General features: G+C 39.2%; 1 protein-coding gene across 1 annotated transcript in view; it reads left to right on the top strand.

Moving 5' to 3' along the window:
- The window catches only part of VPS13B (vacuolar protein sorting 13 homolog B), a gene marked incomplete at its 5' end in the record, with an annotated part of 380,746 nt that overhangs the window by 193,513 nt on the left and 164,310 nt on the right, over positions 1–22,923 (top strand). The window contains 3 exons of the mRNA XM_044421459.1: positions 3,437–3,640; positions 10,681–10,807; positions 13,405–13,548. Coding sequence (XP_044277394.1) covers positions 3,437–3,640; positions 10,681–10,807; positions 13,405–13,548 — 475 coding nt within the window. The remainder of the gene's footprint in view (positions 1–3,436; positions 3,641–10,680; positions 10,808–13,404; positions 13,549–22,923) is intronic.

Here is a 22,923-nt window from a genome sequence, read left to right on the forward strand (position 1 = left end):
GCTTGGTACCTCACAGGCGTCAGATCTGATTCACCAGAGCTGTCTTATGTCTTTAAAGTAAACACTCATACTGTCTCTGAGTTTTTAAAAGTCTATTTGGAATAACTGCAGTGCAGTTTCCGACTGCTCCTTGCAGCTATTCTAGGTTGTCCTGGGTGGAACATATATTCTAGATCCATTTCAGTTTGATTTCCATCCAGGCTTTGGGGCTGAGACTGTTTTGGCTGTCCCTGAGAGATAGAAATTTGACCGTGTTGACTTCCTCTCAGCTTGCAGGAGCTTTTGATAGCATCAAGTGTAGTGGTTGTTGGGGCACTTTGCACTAAAGTCTGTCTTACAGGTAGGTTTTAGACTGAGAGCTATTCCTTAACTTGATTGACTTCTGTGTTGTGGATTCTCACAAGGTTTATGTGGCATTATCTTTCCTCACAAGAGATTTCAGGGAGTAGAAGTCTTACGTGGTGTGATATAATAGAATAAAAATGTAACAACAACAACGACTATAGAAAAATAGAAGTTTTAAGACCAAGAGTTGTAGGAATTTTAATGCTGGGGTTAAAAAAAATATCTTAACCTGCTGGTGGAAAGGTTGTAAATTAAGTGCCAGGTTTGCATCGTTGGGCAGGGTGTTTTTTCCTCCACTTGATGCTATTTGAAGTCTATAGCTTAAAGCTACTAATAAATTTTGGCTACATCCAAAAGCTACCCTAAAAGCCACTAGGAGATTTTTCCTTAGGACAGTTGGTCAGAACCTAAGGCCTGGAGTCACTCTTGGGTTCCCTAGAAGGGCACATCCATTTTCACCAACTACCAACTTGTAGTTCCCCAACTTTTATGTAGTTTTCCCCCCACTCTCTTCTAAATGTTGCAATATCTCTCCTCAGACTTAGTTGGTGGCAGTAAGGAATTTAAGCTACAATATGCTAGTATTCTTGATTTTTTGGACCTGCCCCTTTTGGCTTCAGAGCCACTCATTACTGAAATGCTGAAAGATCTCACTACTGAGATTTTTTTCAAACTAAAATGTGACCTTTGGTCTGACATAGGTTCTGCACTCCCTTTTTAGGGTACAGAATAATGTGTCATTAGTATGGTAGAATTGATGGAACAGCTTGGTGAGCTTTCCTCCCTCTAATTCTGAGTGATTCCAGATGAGCCTGCCACTCCCTCCCACAGGTTGGCGGCAAAGGGCCACTTAAGAACCATTGTACCCTGAGGAGAAAAAAGACAGGATAATGAAAATACCAGGCAAGACCGTATATTAAAACTGTTGATTGGCTTGTGGCAAGCAACTACCACCACGTTTTTGAATCCTATGTAATATAGATGATATTAATGTTTTGTTCATATATTGCAATTTAATGGTGTGGGCTTATAAATCAATGGTAAACCACACATAGTGTCACAGATTCAATCCAAGCATCAAAGGGAGCAAAACTGAGAATGACATGAAACCCTGAGTAGCTGCTGTGAGTCAAAACAGGCAGTTTTAGGCTAGGCTGTGTCAGCTGGTGTGCCTGTCGTTGCATCACTTTGTGCAATTTAACTATGGCATTGTGTGCCTTGGTAATTCTTCAACTTTATTGCAATAATGTGTTGTATATGAGGCTACCCCTGAAGGCTGTCCAAAAACACCACCAGGTTCAGTACAGCAGTCTGATGCTTAGGGCCATAATCAGGGGGCATATTAGCTCCACAACAGCTCTAAAATCAAATACACTGGTTTTGACTTTTAAGGACTTAGAAATTCTGTTGTATTTAAAAGCACAATTACCATATTACAATTACCATATTGTTCTCTTCAGTATCCCAGACTAGATGGCCTAGGAGGCCCCCTTCTGACTCACTCTGTTTCTATGTTTCATGTGAACTATTTCCCAACCAAATTGATGATTTAATATACAGACTTTTGTGGGTTGCATCACTGAATGAGGCAGTTGTGTTATCTAGTAGCAGCATTACCTTCTGGGTAGAGGTCCTCATTCCTTTGAACTTTCTTTGGGAAAACCTGCCAGAACTGTACCTCTGGCTGTTTTGAAGATTATTTATTTACTCTTATTATTATCCTACTTTACAGACTATTTATTTATTTAGAATATTTTAATACTGTTTATTGCCAAATAGCTCTCTGAAACAGTTAACAGTAAAAAAATAAAATAGAATTAAAACTTACACAAAAATTAAACACAATATTTAAATGCAAAATATAACACGAACAAACCCACACAACGTTCATAACAACAACATAAATATCATATAAAACATAATACACAATATAAAATGTAACTACTAAAATAGTAGGAAAATTAAAAGGGGCTTGTCTGGTACCGGAAAGAATAGGGAGTCAGCACCAGTGCACCTCTTTGAAGAACTGGTTCCATAAATGGGGTGCCACAACTGAAATGGCCCTTTTTCTTCTGGCTACCTTCCTTACCTCTTTTAGAAGGGGTTCTCAGAAAAGGACCTCCAGTGGTGATCTTAGGAGCATAGGCAGGCATATATGGAAGTAGGTGGTCGTTCAGATATTCTGGTTCCAAACCGTTTAGGGCCTTAAATGTTAACACCTTACCATTTAAGGCTCAGGTTTCAGCTGGTAACCCATGTAGATGGTAAACGACTGGGGAGATGAGTTCTTGCCCCCCAGTCCCTGTTAGCAGGCCCACTACCCTATTTTGAAATTATTGTTTCCTTAAGTAGCCTACATTAATCAATCATTTGAGAGAGGGGGGTTCTGACATCAGAGTTACAAATGAAGAAGATAAGATACACAAGGGAAAAGGAGTAGAGGGAAATGGCCAAGGAGGAATGTTATTTATTTTAGTAAAAGCTTTTCTATCCTGTCCCCTACAGAATGTCTCAGGATGACTTACAATAAATATATTATTTTATTTAAATATTTTTTTATTTTATAAATTATATTATTAAATAAATAAATCATTTATTGTAAGACCAGGAGAAAGTAGTGAACTATAAGGGGCCATTTATATCCAATTCGGGCCAGACTTGTTAGCATACTTGCCTCAAATAACAATTCCTGGTTCTTTTTCCTTTGGCTGGTGAGTAGGGCTAGAGAGTTTTTTCCCTTCGCTTTAGCAGTTCCAGGACAATAAACTGGGGTTGAGGGTCTCCCCACCCCCTCGAAAGAGGAAAAAGGAGCTTGTTGCAGCTGCTTCTCTAACCTGTGGTTGGACCAAGTTAGCTTTCCCCTTGTCTTGATACTGTTCTGAGGAGGTAGAAGATGAACTTCTCCACTAGTCCTAATTCACCTGCCTGATGGCAGAAGCCAAGAGTAGGTTTTTTTTTCTTTTTTCCTATTCTCCAGTCTCAGACACAGCTAATTTAACGCATTGCTCAGTAATGTGCTTGGATGATCTCCCCACATTATGGCACAAGTAAAACATTTTCTTAACATGTCTATTTGTATCTTCCATCATAGGAGAGCCCTGAACCTGGGAATTCTTCGAGATCCCGGATCAGAGGTTGAAGACAGACAATATCAGATAGACCTTCAAGCCATCAACATTGGTACTGCTCAGTGGGATCAGTTGAAGCCAGAGAAGGAGAATGGTAAAAGCAGGGCAGTGCCAGAGAATGAAAGGAATTCTCAGAATCCAGCACTTGAATGGAATATGGCCAGTAGGTAAGCAACTACTTGAAAAGAATGCCTCATAGCCCTTACAAAAAAGCATTATGGCAATAACGTTCCATATATGTGGACCATTTTTGTATTTGTACTTTCAAGTTTGTGTTTACATTCCATTTGAAATTTGTTTTTCATGAGCTAGGGATTTGAACAGTACATTTCAAATTGATTGTAGCATTGTTGTACTGTAATCACCGTACAAATACAGCTGTATCTGTATTTCCATAATAGCTTATTATATGGCCATAAAATATAACTCCAGGCTGAAAACTGGCATTCACATTTCCAGTCTAAGAACAACAGAGTTATTATCCCTTTTGTACTTTTACAAAGTTTGAACAGAACCAGTTTAGACATTTTTAAGCCAGCAGAGGACAAAAAGATTTTTCTCATATTGGCTCCAAACCAGTTTTTGTGCTTCTGTAAATGAAAACAGCTGCAATTTCTGAAATGACAAATTTCCACTGATTTGTTGATATGCAAAAGAGGGCTTCCAGCTCAAATCTACTTAGAAATGTTACTTTGACATCTTCCATTTTTAGTGTTCCATTTTGATTAAACTTCTACAATTGACTTTGATGCTTTTTTCAATTAGAGGTCACAGTAGCCCTGTGTAGATGACATACTGTGTTCAGTGAACACAGCGGAGGGAGTTGGGTTTATGTCTGGTGAACAGAGCTCTGCCTGTGCAATCTCTGTCTTGCAAATATGTACACACAGATTCTACGTGAATAGGCACTGTTCTGAAGAGAGAGGATGGCTGTGCAAAAGTTTGAGAGCCAGGGATAAAATCCTCTCATATTCATTGTGCAAAGCATGTTGTCTGAAGAAGCCAACAGCATGAAAAATAGATGATAATTTTTATTGCATCTAAATTATGTAGAAGAAGCCATGGCAGACTCAGAATAAATGGCTCTTCTTTGCATTAAACCGAGAATTACCAATTTATGGCTCTGCAGTTATGTTGGCTTACAACTCCCATCTACCCTAGCTAGAATAACCAATGTAGAGGGACTGTGGGAATTGTAGGGCAAACTATCTAGAGGGTAACAACCCTTACATTAACACAAAGCACCACTTCTAAAATGTTTGGTTCCCAAATTTATATGTATGTTTGCATTGTCTTTATAAGGGCTCAGTAGATGCATGTGCAAATGCTTCACACTGAGGTGAACTGGAACTGCTTACTGCATATGCAGGATCCTGAGTCAGTCTAGCAAGATAAATAAGGAACTGTGCAAAGAAAAGAACAAGTCAACAAGGTTGACCTCAGAAGCCTTGTATCCAAAACCAGAAATCAAACCCATTTCTAACTAAACTCTTGATATAAAACATAGAACAATTATTTGGTGCCTTCAGATGAAACATTTAAGGAGTGGTTAAATGAAGTAGTTTAAGTGACTGAGGATGAGATATTATGGGTTAAACCTTCATGAGGTAGAAGACCCTTTTGTATATCTATTGCATTGTCAAGCTACTGCTAGCAGGGTAGGAATTTTTACCTCATTGTTCTCCATGTGGTATTTTTTTCTCTAGACAGGCCTCTGAGCTGCAGAGGTCATGGGACTTTTTATATCCTGCCTTTCTCCCCTTTCCTCCTCTCCCTGCTTATCAGCATGCCACCTTTTAGACCATTAAGAGGCTAATTTTATAACACCAAGAAGCAGCCAGTGCAAAGTTCTTTGTCCTTTCTGCAAAGGCAATACCAGCAAGATTCAGACTTAAGTTCCAGAGTTGGCTTTCTGATGTCATATCAGTGCCTACAGCCTTAGTGTGGCAATGTCACAGAATCCAGTGGTCCCTGGGATGTTTTCCTGGGATTCTAGGATGGCAAACTATTTAGAAAGACTAGCTAATGGTCATAATATCAGAAAAATAGATCATGGTGTAATGCCCAATGCAAGTTAATGAGGAGAAATTACTTTTCCTTGTTTTTTGGAATGCCATTTTCAAAGCTTAAGGTTCAAATTTTCAAAAACAGAATAGGTGTCACTATAGTCCCTAGATGTCTTATTTCATAGATGCATAATTTACCTTCTAGATTTTGGTATCAGGGAATGTTGTAGTAGCTTGTGCCAAGATTCCTCATTCCCCACCCCATGGGAATGATTAACATGTGGAAAGCAAGGCTGAAAAGTCCAAGTGGATTTCATGGGAAAATGTTAATAAAAGGATGACCTAAGAAGCAATGGCAGAAACAGTATGCCATATCAGAACCCCATGAAGGTATACACTAGAAATTTTAGATATTCATTCAGCTTATATTTAGCTATTAACTAGTCCAAGGACTCTTCAAGCAAATTAAAACAAGATAGGACAAGATATTGTGTAGCACTTTAAAATATGATTGAGAAAGTTACCCAAAATCTTCTGCATAATTATGTTATAAATACAATACTTCTGTGATTAGACAAGGCAAATTTGCTAATAGGCACTTACTTTTGCAAATGTGTGAAGACCTGGCTATGTCTGAACATTGCAAGGTCTAAATTGTGTCCAGTTGGCAAGCAAGATTACAATCTCTCTGTCATCCTTTCTATATTTTCTCTTTGTCATCCTTAAGACTTTTTCCCTTCTTTTGGCTTAGCTTACACAAATATAGCTTTCAAGTTGTGGGAAAAAGTCTTAAATGTAACTACATTATTTTATTCTGATCATCATTTCTCATATGCAATCATTGCAAGTGTATGTGTTCCTCAAGGGCCATATTTAAATCATAAAAGTTAGTAGTAGCCTTTCAAAAAACTGTTTTCAAAAATGTGCTTTTGAGAACTGAAAAAGTCATTGCCAAGTTTCAATCTAGATTGACTTTTAATAGTGATGTTATAAATCCCTCCCCTCAAAGTACAACTTAAAATGGAAATGCTGATGCAACAGTAACTCTAGCTGAGATCATGATACCTCTTATAGCATGCACATTTTAAAAAATGAAGCACAAGTTTCAGCTATCCTGAAAAATTAAAAAGACTTTAAAGGCTTTACAAATATTTCACTGTACCTATATTTTAGATGAAATAAAATGTGCTGGTATTTCTAATTTATACTATTGATGTACAACATCAAAAACATCTTTGGTGACTTCAGTTGAAGCACTTAAGGACTAGATCATTGAAACCTATTTCAGCTTTTAATAGTTATCAGGAAGACCAGATAATGGTCAAAATGTCAGAAAAACAGATCATGGTATATTCCTCCATGCATTAACATAGGGAGATTACCTTTCTTTCTTCTTGGCGTGCCATTGCCAATGCTTGAGGTTAAAACACACACATACACTATAGAAGTATCAATAAGGTCCCAGATGTTTTATTTCAAATATGTCAGTGGAGTTGTCTAGATATTTTTCTGGGACCTGGTGGTAAAGAGCTGGTTCCAACATATTATTTTTCTTTAACGGGAATGTGGAAACATGTGGAAAACATGTGCTGGAATGGAAAATCCAAGTGGATTTCACAGGAAATCTCTGATAAAAGAATGGTATCAGTTCCTGCACCCTGATATTTCCAGCAAAATCAATGTGGGTGCTTAATTGTGCATACCTTTGTGGATACAGCATAGTGGCTTGAATGCAATATAAGTGAATCAGTAGGACACATGTATTTAATTTCTTTTCTGAGAAATGTTATGTGAAACTCCTCTAATTATGAACACACCGCTGCTTTTATTAATGTTTCTCAATAAATGAAAATAAAATCGCATCAAAGATATAGGCATGAGATCTATTTCCCACTTTCTTCTTTTTAGTGGCTATATCAGGGTATGTAGCCTGTATCTTTTGCAGTATAGAACTGTATATGCTGCAGGGGGCATGAAAATCAACACCCAACTGATACACTTTTTATTTAAAAAAAACCATGGATGCTGTTAGTTCTCCAATCGTTGTCTACATAATTGTTGTCTGTGGGCATACCTTACAGCGCCATCTCTGTGTTTTCTCAGTGTCTTATGCTAAACAGATGCTTTTTAAAGTATACTAGGGATAGTCAGCTACTTTAGTATTTCTGAAAGTCTTGTCTTTCTTTTAACAATATAAATATATAACAGATTCCTGAGTGGAACCGGGAATGAATATAGTGTGGCCATAGTACCATCATTGCACCATTCCTCACTGAGGATGCTCATATGGTACACACCTGTGTTGACTTAGCAGAATTCTTAAGAGTAGTACAGTGTGGTAGTGTAGAATAAAGGAAGTACAAGTTTATTTCTTGTTATCATCTTGGGATCACTGAAACAAACACCTTACTTTTGGAGACAGATGTGTTGTCATACATTCCTCTTTAAACCTGAATTAATTCAAATGCCTGTTTTAGTTATCTTCTTAGAGAAACATCTAAATATACAACAGCTAAGCAAATTTTACTGATTAGGGAATTGGTACTAATGTAAAGGTGGCATTTTATGCAAATTCAGACATAAAATAGGCCAACAAACTTCCAGCATGTTCCAGTTAGTTCTAATGTGAGTTGTAGGCCTTTTTGCTTCATGAACCTACATACGATTGTGACTTAATATACTGAGCTATGTTTTCTCTTTTTGTGGACCCAAATCAACATGACATTTGCAAATTAGCAAACTAGAAAGTTAAAAATATAAAGATTTTGCTTAATTTGCTTTTTCCCCATTGGAGCAAACATTAATGTGTTTAGTTTGAACCATTTGTATTAATCAGTTGTAAATATCTATTCTAAAATATACTTGAATGGAAGGCTACTATTATCACTTTTCAGATCACCATTGTACTGGTATCACTCAGCTGTAGCTTTTTTAATTGAACATTGGGGAGTAATAATTGTAATAACTACAGTGTTAAGTGAATTCTAAATGGAATACCCAAAGACCTCTAACCATACTTTCTTGCATTCCATATATAAGTTGACTGATGATAGGCGGTGAATGAAAACTATCATATTTAAAAGAAATCTGGCAAAGATTTGCCAGAAAGAGGTATTGATGTAACAAACAAACAAATAAATCTGTGAGCACTTTCTCAGCTGATGTGCTTGCTTGAATCACTGTGAATCTGATTTCCAACAGCTGGGATTTTCTAATAGTCCTTTCTCTTGTTTTGCTAACCAAGATATTTTGAAAAGGTTATTTTATATTTGTGCTAACCAGAACATTTTTCAGCTTGATCATTTTGTAAATTTATCATAAGATTTGATTTTTTTTAATACAAATGGTAGTAGCCCAGCAGAGTTTAGCATAATCATCAAACCGTATCATAAAATGTACATAAAGTTATATGTCCTGTAGCTATCTCATGGGCTGTAGGATAGTTTGGAGTCCCAGCTTTAAGGTTGGAGACAGCAATGCAGCCTTGAAGCCAGAAATTGATGCTCCATCTGTCTTTCTGTCTCCTTCACAGCCAGCATAGAAAAAACTGCACTGGTTCCTCTCCAAGGCCAGGAAATCAGACACCGAGAGTGGTTAAATGGGGCATTTCAGGAGGTAGGGAGGGAAACAACCAGGCTAAAAGGTATCCAGGGGCTGCTCTGACTACCTTCCCCTAGACCAAGGTGGTCCAACTTTTCATACCTCGAGAGCCACATGAGTACTTCAACATGGAACCCAGGGGCCGCGCAATGAACTATGTTTGCACATATCATAAAGAGTTTACATTATATTTATTTAATATACAGAATTAATATATTAACCATTAAATGTGGGAGTAATCCTATATGAGATCTCAGTGTTGACTCAAGAATGCTTTGTTGGCCTGTGATCTGCAGAGATTGTAGGCAGCTCCTTCTCCAACCACAGCCCAAGCAGAAAGACAGCTCCTCTGGGGTGGCCCATTCCTTACTTCCCTGTTTCCTCACCCAGAAACCCTCCCATGTGCTCCCCCAACCCCTCTTTCATTCTTGGAATTGGCGTGCTGACCTTTGTGTACTTGAGCTGACAGACTCTTCCCAGCATGCCCTGACTACTTTTGCAGATGAGCACAAAGGTACTCAGCTCCTGGGCACCTTTGCTCTCATCAGCTGGAGCAATGTGGAACATGGTAGAGTGAGCTCTTACAAGGCTGCCATTCCAGCCCACTCTCTTCCTGAGGCTCTCTTGGGATGCATGCTGTTAGCCTGCCTGTCCTGAGGAAGCCACCATTTCAAGGGGATTAGGTCCCTTCAGAAGGCATATTTAGATGGGAATTTCATTCTCAATGTGCTTTTGTTCTGTGGCTTTTGCAAAACTATTCTCTTGTTTTCTGATGTTCACAAAGTGAATGCTGGTGCATATATAGCCATAATGTCAGCAGCCACACATATCAGTAGGTTTTGGGGATGATTCCAAGGGATACAGAAGTACAACCAGAATCTTGAAAAACTCCCCTACATGAGCAATGGGCATGTGCAGAAGTCACAGGTAAATGCTAAGTGAAGCATAGGAGAGGGATGGTAGAGGAATTGGAGAATCAGTAAGATAGAGAAGTTTGAATATTAGACTGGGAGATGGGAGAAGTGGCTTCAAGACCTCAATCAGGAAACCAGGTACTTGGGCTATTGGAAGCATTTTGTTTTGATCTTGCAGTGCTCTTCTTAGGAATTCCTTTGGGGAACTCCAAGGTGGTACATAGAGACATCTCTTTCAGCACCTGCCAGACCCGTCTACCTATCCTGCTTTCACTTCATGTTCTATACGTAAACAGGGAAGCCACTGTGCTTCAAAGCGAAGTGCCACCTCTTACATAGCGTCCTCTTCCTGGGGCTCAATGGAAGCTGTACTGGAGCACCTGCAAAAGAGCACAGCCTCTCTTTATCTATGCACTTGAGCAGTTAACTGCCTAGGGAAGAGGAAACTGGATGATAAATGGCCCCTGGAAGTACAAATCCTGGGAGAGGGAAACAGAGGAACCCATTATATTTTTTCCTTTGGGCAGGGGAAGGCAACCATTTTCTGACATCTTACAGATACACATTTTAGTATTTTCACTAGATTAGGAAATTAATGTTACAACTTCTACCAATAGAGAATAATTTAATGATAATAATCATTATCTCAATAATTTATAATCCAAGTTAAACTTCTATTTCTTCTAGCATAAAGCGACATCAAGAAAGAAGAGCTATATTAACTCCAATATTAACAGACTTCACAGTACGAATAACTGCAGCTCCTGCTATAATTTTCACAAAAGTAATTTCACCAGAGAATTTGCATACAGAGGTTAGTATTTGATTTTAGGGAGTTTTACTCATCAAATGTTCATACTGTTACTTAATTTTAGATTACATTTAAAAAAAAATTAGAATGCTGCACTAAGCTGTGTTAAAATAACGGGTATATCCAGTTCTGTCCAGGTGCTAATGGAACAGATTTCCTCTTCTTCCTGCAGTCCCTGAATGTACCCTGCAAACCTTCTGCAAAAGACTGGGGGCCTTCCAGAGCTGATTGGAGGAGCCCAAGGGGATGCAGGATGCAGAAAGAGGAGAAGTCTTATTCTGTGTGTGGAAGTCTGCTTGACTGTTGTTCAGTATTTGCTACCAGTTTTTCTCCCTTCGAAACCTCTTCTGTATATATCCCAGACATAGTATAATTGCATGTATTATAATATGAGTGGGTACATGTAACTGTGCTTGTATTTAAATGAAATGTACATGGTTTCCTCACCCCATTTAATTCTCATTCTTTGAGCTAAGTTAGACTGACTGATAATAACTGGCCCAGTGAGCTCCATGATTTAAGTAGCAATTGTAGTATATGGTGTAACTGGGGCAGCCTGAAGTACACAGGGGTTATGATGTGTCTGCCTTTGACTGGGTTTGATGATATATTAAACCACAATAGACACCACCTGTGAGCTGGTATATGCACCTCGTTTTTTTCTCCTCCATGTACAAATGGATAAACTCAAGATTATGTTTTATTGAGCCTCCAAAAAGCCAGGATTCATAAGCTGGCTTTAAACTAGGACTTCTTGTTGGCTTGTTGCACAATAAACTGTAATTCTAGGTTCAGATGTAGTCACGTCCGTATCAAGTTTATGCTTGGTTTGTTCACTTACTTGTACAAAGTAAGTAAATGAAGTTGCAATGAAGTTGGACCAAATGGGTAGTAGTACACAGTTAATTTAGTTATTTAAAATAGGTTTCTTGGCTTAAACTAATGTGTGGACATTGCTTTTGTGCCCATCATTGTGTTTCAGATTGGCAGATAAGCTAATGCAGATTCTGTGTCAGAAAGGGGGCCCACAGAATATGAATTTAACCAGTATGGCAAACCTAGAACATGGGGCCCAATTAGAAGACACTAGACATGTATATTAAAATCATGCATGCAGTATTCCATACCAGACTCTCACTTAAACTGAACTGTCAGCTGCTATGTGAAAGCCATTAACAAACAAGTATACCACTTGCCTGGATACAGGCCATGTAAATAATACACACATTAGATATCTAGCCTAGTTTAAATGAGATGGTAGCTCTGTGGAATGCCTCCTGGGTAGGGGAATGCCTCAATGGTAGGTTTTCCTTACACCTCCAACTTCATGTTTAAATCAGGGAAGGGGAATTTTCCAAACACCTGCCTGCAGAGCCTTTTCCATACTCCAAAATTGTGCGCAGCAGCTAATAATTTTTGGGTTGGGCCAATCCAAACCAGCCCCTCAACCACCAAGAAGCCATCTGAAAGGACATGGCTCTAGACCATAGTGGAATCTATTTAAATTGTTTGCAAGTTCCACTTCTTATTTCAGCATCAAGCTGCATGTTCCCCTCCATTGCAGAAAAGTTTCTTCAGTTTTTGCACAGCTTCCTTTGTGTTCTTAGCCCATCTGGAAGATGCCTCCTAGCCTTGGTACCTAAAATGCTGGGGATTAATGAGGAGGGACTATATGTACAAAGAAGGTCACATATTGATGTGTTGCAGCCTCAGTGTTTGCAAATGTACCAGAATGAACACTTAAAGGAAAATATCAGATAGTCAGGGAATTGCTGAGCTGTAGAAAAGGCATTCAGTAAAAAGTAACAGATGAATTTTACTGCTGCTCTTGTTCAAGAATGTAAATGTTTTGGCTATTCTAATTCTTCTTGAGTCTATTCCCCTGCTGACATTCAATGAGGAAGGGAGAGGTCTTCTATAGATTACCAAGAACTTGAACATTTATGCACATGTTCTTCATGACAAGTGGTATGAGCTCTGCTTAGTAAGCAAACCTGCTTATTTTCTGCTTTCCATCTTGGAAATAACTTGCCAAAAACAGTCAGAAACTTTTGCTGCGTATGTGTAATAGCAACCATAAAATTGTGATCATTTAATTGTAATACTGCCAAGACGTCAACAGTGGTTTACAGGCAGCTACAAATCAATTAAATCAGTTATCTGTGAGTTGCAGTATACAATTTCATTAGGAACCAAGATGAGTTTGTATTCCAAAATGTATATCTGTCTGTGAAAACCCAAAAAGGAAAGCTGCATCCTCTGCCAAGAAAATGAATAAGGACTCTTGACAGCCCAGAATTTGATGCAACAAAGAAACAGGACCTCACACATGAAACACATGAAACAAACAAAATGTATCTTAATCATCAAATATCCTGTTGGAAGCATAGTGGTATGCTATCCCACCACTCCTCCACCTGATTTCCTTTTACAGATGGTGCACAGTACTTTTCTGCCTGAAGAGATAAGGAAATGTTAATAGACCCAATTTAGAGAGTATAAATAGTCTATATTGTGTTTAGTTAAAAAAAGAAAATTACATAATTACCTAAAAACAGCTGGTATCCATTGACTGAGTTTTACAATCTTGTTTTGCACAGGAAATTTTAGTATGTGGCCATTCTTTGGAAGTGAATATGACAACAAGCCTGGACTTCTTCCTCAGTGTGGCCCAAGTACAGCTCTTACAGGAATTAATACAAGTTAATATGGTTGGATTGGGACCATCCAATAAAGCAGCAGAGGTAACTTCTATAACCAGCTTTCCTTCAGAGCTACCATGTCTCATGCTTTTTTAAAAAAAATGTATGGTTAACAGTGTGTTTTGGCTGGAAATACGTTCCTTATACCATGCTGCTGCTGGCATCTCTGTGTTGCTCCTGCTGAAATTGGCACCTTTGTGATGTGATTTTGTCTGGAAGATATAAAAATGCTACCTGTGGCATCCTCAGGACATGAATTTCCTTGGCTTCATTAGATCCTTGGCAGAAGTCATCATCTAAAAGATTTTCTCCAACATTTTCTTCTCTTGTCTAATCTGTGTCATTAGAGTGAGGTTGGGTCAGTTTGCTATCTGTAGCTCTAGATGGCAGTTACATGGGAGGAAAGGGCTATGGAAACTTTGGAAACATTAGCAGAAAAGGACACTGTTCTTGCAATTCTAAATACAAGACGTATCATATGGCGATATCTTGAATACTTTGCAAACATGGGGCCTCTTTTGGAAGTTAGTTTTTAGAGTAAGTATGCTATGGGAATATTTGCAATAAATAACTTGCAAGGCAGCATTTCCCATCTTTAGTGGAATGGATAGAATCAAAAACTTGAATGAATGCCCAGAAACTTAATTTAGGGATGTGCTGTTCAGAAATCCTGTACTTTGTAGAGCAGGCAAACACTGACAATAAAATCACTTTCAAAACTGCATAGCACTGTCTCAAAGCCAAACAATGTCTCTCTTTCTTTAGTTCATTCATTTCATAATTAGTCTAGGCTGCTTAAAGTGAAACACTGTTTGTTTTATATTTATATTCAGCTGTGGGAACACTGACCACAATTCACTAGGAAAATCTCCTTCACAAGGTCTTACAAAAGAACTTGCCCAGGAGAACTACCTGATGGCTTGCAACCTTTACCTGAATGATACAATCACATAGCAAGACAAGCTTTTTATAGCAAAGATGGTTGCATTAAACCAGAAGTGCCTGAAGATAAAGAGGAAAAGAAGTAGATTATTCTGAGAAATAAATAATAGCTTCAGTTAGAAGAAATGTGTGACAATGAGTGATAGTAGTATGAAGAATAGCATCACATAATAGAACAAACATAGAATAATAACTTATTATAAAGTAACATAAGGTGTTATTTCTATAAGCACTCCTGACCAGAAACGTTTCTGTCTGATGGATCCATACCTAGAACACTGCTGTTGGGAGCTAGGTTCCCCTTTCCACACTTTCAAGGCAACAGACTATTCCTTTGCCAAAACTCTTTATTCTCCAAAGTACTTCCAGTAATCACAGAATGAGTCTCTGAGCATGCAGAGTGATTTGTTGAACCCAATCTAACAACTACTTATAAGAATTCTCCGTTAGAGTATCCCTGGGCCCTCTCCCTCTGGGATGGCCCTTTTGGAGGTGAGTAAGTCTCTTCTCTGTAAGCCATTCTAGTTGGCTAGTCCCTCTTTCCCAACACTGCATCATGGAATCAGAAGTGGTGCCAGGGTTGACTGGCTCCTGGAGCTCCTGTTCCATAACCCCTCCTAGCAATTGTAGGTGCTGGCTATCTTCCAATTCTGCCTGAACTCCTGGAGAGGGTGGCCTTGAGATAAGCCCTTTCCATCTCAAAGCCTAGAAACGCTGCTTCTGAGAGCTTCTCCTCATCTGACAATCCAAATCTGCCTGACTTTGGAAAACACGCCAAGAACGACTGCCCTTTTTCTCCCCCAAAATTGCTTTGTTTCTTTTCATGTTCCCATAGCTTAATGTAGCATATGCTACTTGATGTAGCATAAGTGGCAAAAATAAACCTGTCCATCACATCTAATAGGATTGATTTTTGACTATGTAAACACAAGCACACATACAGATTATTCTGTTACCAGAGAAGATTTTAGAGGCCATGATCCAGAAGGGTGCAAACTTGTTTGCTCATTGGAAGCATATTTAAACTGCTTTAAAAATAACTGCAGCATAGAGACTATATCTGTGTAATTACTCCAGTCCTAAGGAGTACTGATGGTTTCTTTTACCTCTCTCTGGGATTTGCTATAAATTACTTTATGGCAGTGAGCTTTTGTTTCCCCTTTGCTTCCCCTCACAGTCATGTGTCTATCTCCCACCCCCACCTCCCCAGCAAGGAAGGAACAGCTAGATGAAGTAGAAACAGAGAGACAAAAATGCCTTCCCCTTACTATATGTTTCTAACTCCCACGTTTCCCTGATGTTCCTTTCACCGAAAAAAGTCATCTTCTGTTGTCTAAACTGCAAACACCTCCAGCAGACAGCCCTTTGAAGCATCTACGAACTTAAAGTTCAAAGAAAACAACAACGTTCAAAATAACAATATGCAGGAATTTAGATGGACTTATGGTTAGCATTTTTCAAGCTAAATATATGTAGCTTAGTTAAGAAATGACACATGGAAAAGAAGTTACATAAATCTGTAAAAATAGTATTAGCATATACAGTAAATATCGGGGGGAAAGAACTTTAGGACTTCACAGGAGATCATTATTAAAAATCAGATGCTGATATTCAGAATGGATTTGTTTACCATGAAAACCAGGAACCTTTTGTTTGTGGACCATACTGCAACATTATTTCTCAAATGCTCCTATTGAGGTGTTTAAACTAAACCGAATCAAGCACTAGAAATTAAAACAGGTCTTATCAATTCCTATTCCATATAATTCTGTTTTCATTTGGATTTCAAATATTCACTTGGTGGTTATGTGATAATAACCTTACAACAGGATAAAAGTCAAAAGGAACTGCCACATTACAATAATTGAATAACAAGTTAGTTTTAAAATATGGGCAGACAAGGTCAGAGTATCAAGCCTGCCTGGGCTAGATGGATTTGGAAGCAGTGATTACTTTGTTCACAAATATCAAGCAATCATCATATTAAACCCACTTCCAAAGAGCCATATGTAAGGAATAACATATGTATACTTTTTAAACCAATGTTATAGAGTAAATTAAATGTTTATATTTTAACAGAATAAAGAACATATTACATAGAGAACTAGAGAGGAACCACATAATTAAGGCCAAAAAGTTTTGCTGTTTGATCTGGGTAGGTGCTAAAGGACAAATGTTATTTTATGTAAATATAATATTATGGATTTTTGTTATGTCCTACAATAGTTCTCAGATCCTGATTCATACACAATTGTCTGATTTTTGGTTGAACTGGGTTCCCTAACATTGCTATTCACTTTGCAGTTTTAATTTTATTTATCACTGGGATGAAAGTATTTAAAAACATAGAGCATTCTGTGGGTTTTTTAAGTTTCAGTTAGCATAACAAAGAGTTCTCGGTTCTGTTACGTTAAAACTTACTGCACAAAAGTTAATTTTACCTAACTCAAGGTAATACAGAGTCCACCTAAAGCCTGAATGAAGAAAGCAGACACATTTTCTAAGCTAGAATTTCTGCCAATTAAAAACAAGCATGAAGCAGAATTTCTTCCGTGGTATGTTAAGGATGCCCTTACTATTGAGAATTTTGAGAAACATACAAAGGTAATGGGCAAGGTTTTGAGTTAATCACAACTCTGTTATCAGGCTTTAAATTAAGTAATTTACCCAGAAGCCCCAGTTTTAATTAATGGAAGAGGCATGTCTAAATAACATCTAGCTTTTTATATTTTTGGAGAGACAGCAGTCAGGTTTCTTCCAATACTTCAATATCTTCATCTCTCAAATCATGAGCTTCTTTCTTTTAATTGCCTCCTATCACTCCTAAGTTACTTACTAATTATAGCATTTTATTCACCTTTCATCTAACAGTGTCCAAGACAGATGAAAATGAAAACAGCAATGATAATAATACACTCTGTAATAAGCTGATAAATATAACAAGAATTAAACATTTACGAGAATTTGAAGGAATGCCAAAGCTAAACAAGTTAAAATTATTTTGAAATGCATAGCAATTTCAAACATGGGAGAGTAAGCACTTGGGCCTTTACATGCATCAGAGAATGTTGTCAATGAATAAAAATAATATGTGTATATAATGGGTCTTTCTAGGAAGAATACTCTGAAACCAAAGGTTTCATGATTCATTAAATCATTAAATTCATGATTTAATACCGGATAAGGTGTCCAATCTGACATGCATAATTGAGACCTGGATGGGCAAACAGGATGTAATTTGTCCTGTTTGTGCCCACTCAGCATCAAAACAGACTTGAGGGACATGGAGGGGGAACACTCCATTTGAATTCTGTCTCACCCCAGGCTCCCTGTCCAACTAATTATTAATTTGGAATGATTGCATCTTGGGTTGGGCCAGAAGAACAGATTGATGATTTTCCCCATCCTGCTACCTGGCAGTTTCGCCACCTGAGCTGACAAAAGATGATTTGAGTGCAAAGCTGAGATCTCCCAGGCTGTTTGGGGAGATGTTAACATCCATGCCAGGGCACCTTTCTTGGCTGTCTCAGGATTTCATGGTCTCCATGGCCATGAGACCATCTCAACATTTCATGAGCCAACACATGTAACTGGTCACACCCTAGACCAGCTTTTCCCAGAGTGGGTGATACAGCCCTCTGTGGGAGGTAGATCCAAGGGGGAGCAGTGATTGATTGTTTTAAATGTGCAGTAGAGCAATAGACCTAATACAAAGAAAGAGGTGTGGGGGTGATAGGGTTGTCACCCAAGGGGGTGGCAGCCCAGAAAAGTTTGGGGATCACTGCTCTTTTTGTTGTTGTTCAGTCGCAAAGTCATGCCTGGCTCTTTGTGTCCCCATGGACAGCATTGCTCTGGGTTCTCCTGTCCTCCACAATCCCTCAGAGTACACCCAAGCTCACATCCACCTCTCCAGTGACCCCATCCAGCCACCTCAATCTCTGCCATCCCCTTTTCCTTTTGCCTTCAATTGTTCCCAGCATCAGGGTCTTTTCCAGTAAGTCCTTCCTTCTCATTAAGCGGCCACAGTATTTGAGCTTCAGCTTTAGTACATGACCTTCTAAAGGGCAGTCAGGGTTGATTTCCTTTAGGATTGACTGATTTGTTCTCTGTGCAGTCCAAAGAACTCTCAGGAGTCTTCTCCAACACCACAATTCAAAAGTATCAGTTCTTTGGCACTCAGCCTCACTTATGGTCCAACTCTCACAGCCATGCATTACAACTGGGAAAACCAAAGCGAAACCATAACTATACAAACTTCTGTTGGCAGGGTGATGTCTCTGCTTTTTAGTATGCTGTCTAGATTTGCCATAGCTTTCCTCCCAAAGAGCAAGCATCTTTTAATTTCTTGGCTGCAGTCACCGTCTGTGGTGATCTTGGAGCCCAAGAAAATAAAATCTGTCTCTACCTCCATTTCTTCCCCATCTATTTGCCAGGAATTGATAGGACTGGATGCCATGATCTTAGTTTTCTTAATAGTGAGTTTCAAGCCAACTTTTGCACTCTCCCTCATCAAGAGGTTCTTTAGTTCCTCTTCACTCTCTGCTATTAGAGTGGTATCATCTGCATATCTGAGGTTGTTGATATTTCTCCCGGCAATCTTAATTCCAACTTGTGATTCATGTAGTCCAGCCTTTCACATGATGTACTCTGTATATAATTTGAATAGGCAGGGCAACAATATATAGCCTTGCTGTCCTCCTTTCACAATTTGTAACCAATCAGTTGTTCCATATCTACTTCTAACTGTTGCTTCTTGACCCACATGGGTTTCTCAAGAGACAAATGAGATGGTCTGGTGCTCCCATCTCTAGACCTAGGCAAAAGATATTGTGATCCGAACATGGAGGACTTTGAGTCACTTCTATTGTTATAGTCCAATTGTTCAAAGTTTCAACTGATGGTGACTTTCCCTCTGCAATAGTGGGGGATTTATTAAGATGGACCACTCCTAGAAGCTAATGGATCTAGATGGCTTCCTGAGAACTCTAGTGGGTTTTCTGACAGTTATGACAAGAGTGCTCCTGTTGAAACCTTAGTCAAACTATGGAATGCAAACATGACCTGGTGGTTGACATGATTGCTGCTGAGCATCCTCTCTGTTATACAAGTGATATGGCTCCATTGTGTATGTCAGAGCTGAGATCAATAAAAATTTGTGCAAGTTTGAGTGCAAATGGAGAAAGACTCCCAGTGGATGCAGTTGAATTATGGATGTTCCTGATATGGAATGAGCTGCCCACTGAAATATACTATAGAGTGTGGGCCAGTCTTTTGCTCATTGCAGGTTGTGTAGTGAGAGTCATTGCCAGGTTCTGAAGAGGAGCAGGGGCAGGAGCAAGGGGTGTTGATGCTTTTGAAGCTACTTCAAGGTTGCACAAAGAAGTAACTCACACAGAGCATGAAAGCCCATTTCTTTTGGAAGAGATATAAGACTTTTCAGGAGGGGAATGGGAACAGATGGGGGACCCAGTCCTTGATCCAATAATGTCCCTGTATGTGCCAAACCTCTCTAGCTATTGTTACTGGAAAAGGTACCTATCTGTTTTGGTTTGCCAAGAGCCCAAAAGGAAGAGGATCCAAACATGAAGATTTCAAAACTGCCTCTAAGCTGAGTAGAAAAGACCAACATCTAGTAAAATTCAACAAGTAGACCCAATTGCATATTGAAAGATCAAGGAAGACTAATTCACACTCTTGAATCAAAAGGATATTTGTAGTGAAGGAATGTGTGCTACCTCCTTTGCCAGAGGTAGCATGCCTGCATATACCAGGTGCAGAGGACCTTGGGCAGGTAGAGGTCTTAAACCCATGCCACTTGAGTGATCCTGAGGGCACGTGGTTTGCCACTGTGTGTATGGAACACTGGATTAGCTATACCTTTGGTCTGATACAGTGTGGCTTTTCTCATATTCTTATTCTTTTATGGAGCTTATTGTTCTGGATCTAGTGGAGATTTCATGCCTGAAAGTTATTTATTTATTTGAAGCATTTATATACAGTTCTTCAGCAATAAAGTATCCAAAAACAGCTTACAGGTCAAAGGAAAACAGGCAGTCCCTGTCCTCAGACATCCAATCTAGAAAGGCACAACACACAGTCATAAGGGATAGAGAACAAAAGGGAAAACAAGAAAATTTAATCACCAGTTCCTAACAACTGGGCTCACATGACATGACAACCCATCCTAGGCAACTTAGCCATGAAGCAGTGTAACATCTTCCAAACCCAGAGGCTTTCCATAGGGTGACTAATGTTTTAGCAACAACCCATGACTTATTCTAGGGGTAGTTTAATCCACAATATTTGTCATGTTTTCTATACCAGAGAGACCAAATTTGTTGAGACTTTGCACAGGAGCAGCCAAAACTGAGCAATCTTGTTTCTTGAAGTTTGCTTAGCGATATATTGCACTGTTGCCACTGGAGTCCTCTGTCCTTCCTCAGCAGTCTCCTCTGGTCTCTCAGACTTCCCTTTGTTTTTCTTGCCCAAGTGAGCCATCCGAGGATAGTCTGCACAGTGACCCTGAATTAGGTTGTTATTCTGCCAACTCCAGTTGTGTGCTCAAGTTGCCTTTCCTCCGCTGTCCTATGGCAATGTTTCCTAAAAGATTCACCAGAGAAAAATCATATATTTAATTGAAAAAAATCATAACTTATGCAGTGATTTAACACTTCATATTGTAAATCCTTCAACATGATGTCATGGGTAAAATTGCTTGGCATTTGTGTAATGGATAGGTACCAGCATTAACCCTGCCCCCCCCCCCTTTTGGTGAAATGCTCACTCCATGAAACAGATGATTCAGGTACTATCACAGTTTCAGTCCACAAAGCTTGCTTTCCAAAGTCATTTGCTGCCCATGCAGCGCCATGGATCCCACAGAGGAGGCAGATCTTGTTACAAAATCTCCACAAACAAGCATTTCAGGAATTGACTCATGATGCCTCTGGGGCCCCAGCTGACTCGAAAGAAAAAGCATGTGAAAAGTTGGATACATTTCTGGGATAAAGCTGAACTAGGCACATTTAAAGATCTCTGGATAAGCCCAGAGCTCCAAGCACATTAATCTGTTCCCCTTGTTTTCTGTGCAGATGTTACTACAGGTGTTGTTGTGTGCCATCAAGTTGTCTCTGATGTATGGCAGCTCTATGAATGAATGCCCTCCAAAATGTCCTGTCCTCTACAGCCCTGCTCTACTCTTCAAGGCTGTGGCTTATTTTATGACAGTAATCCATCTCGTATTTGGTCCCCATTTTCCTCTTCTGGATTCAATTTTCCCTAGCATTATTGTCTTCTCCAGTGAATCCCTCAGTCTTATGATGTGCCCAAAGTATGACAGCTTCAGTTTTGTCATTTTTGCTTCCAGGGAAAGCTTTGGTTTGATTTGATCTAGGAACCAGTTGTTCATCTTTCTGTCAGTTCAGGGCATTCACATAGCTCTCCTCTAGCACTGTATTTTGAATGCATCAGTCTTTTTCCTGTCAGCTTTCTTCACTGTTTAGTTTCACAGTGCAAAAAGAAGCTGCAGTGGGTGAAGAAAATGATTAAGGTAAATCACAACTCACACAAGTGCTGCACACCATGTCATTCTATTCTATTCAGCAGTTGTAGAAACAATATTTGCTTTTTTCTTCTTGCAAAGAACTCAAGGTGGCTTGCATAAGCTTTCTTATCTTCATTTTGTCCTTACTGCAGCCTAGAGAAGTAGTTTGGGCTATGAGTCAGGAAGTCACCAAAGTTTCATGGCTGAGTGGGGTCTATAGCCCAGATCATCTCAGTCCAACACTCTACACTGGCTTGCAGTTCTGCCACTTGATGCTATCTTGCTAGGTCAAAGGGATGTAATGTTTGTTTATACTGTTGGTGGTAGGATTCCTCTGAGTCACCACAGTCTGATACTAGCTGCCCATGAAAAGCTGCTGTTCCCCAGCCTATGACATGGCCTCTGATTCAAGAAGTGTTAAATCCTATACTATTATGACCAAGCACTGTCATAATGACATAGGGCACTGTCTGCAAGTATTTTGGTATCCCTAGATTCTGGGCTGCTCAAAAGAGTATTTTCTTTTGGGCTGGCAGTATGTCCAGGTACTTCATTTCTGCATCTAGCCTGCCCCATTTGGGGGATATATTCACCAACAGTGTATTCTTCTAGTACAAGCAGCCCACCCTATTTTCATTCTGCTGAGAGAAAAGAAATCAGGCAAGCAACCTTGTGACATGAACCCAGAGATGTGGTGCAGAAAAGTAAGAACTTGGGTACAGCCTTGCAAGCAGTAGTGTAAGGCCACCCTCCTGGTCCTTCTCCTTCTCTGCCTCAGTATGCTTGCACAATAGATCAGAAATGGAAAGGTGCCCCTGTTCTGAAACTCCTAACTTCAACCACACCAACCTCTCCATCTTCTTTCCTCCTGTACATAACACTTCCCTTGTTCCTTTTCCATTTGTTTCCTAATAAAAATTGATACAGTGCTG

This window comes from Varanus komodoensis, unplaced genomic scaffold (assembly GCF_004798865.1).
Source record: "Varanus komodoensis strain SLA01 unplaced genomic scaffold, ASM479886v1 scaffold12, whole genome shotgun sequence".
Taxonomy (NCBI): Eukaryota; Metazoa; Chordata; class Lepidosauria; order Squamata; family Varanidae; genus Varanus; species Varanus komodoensis.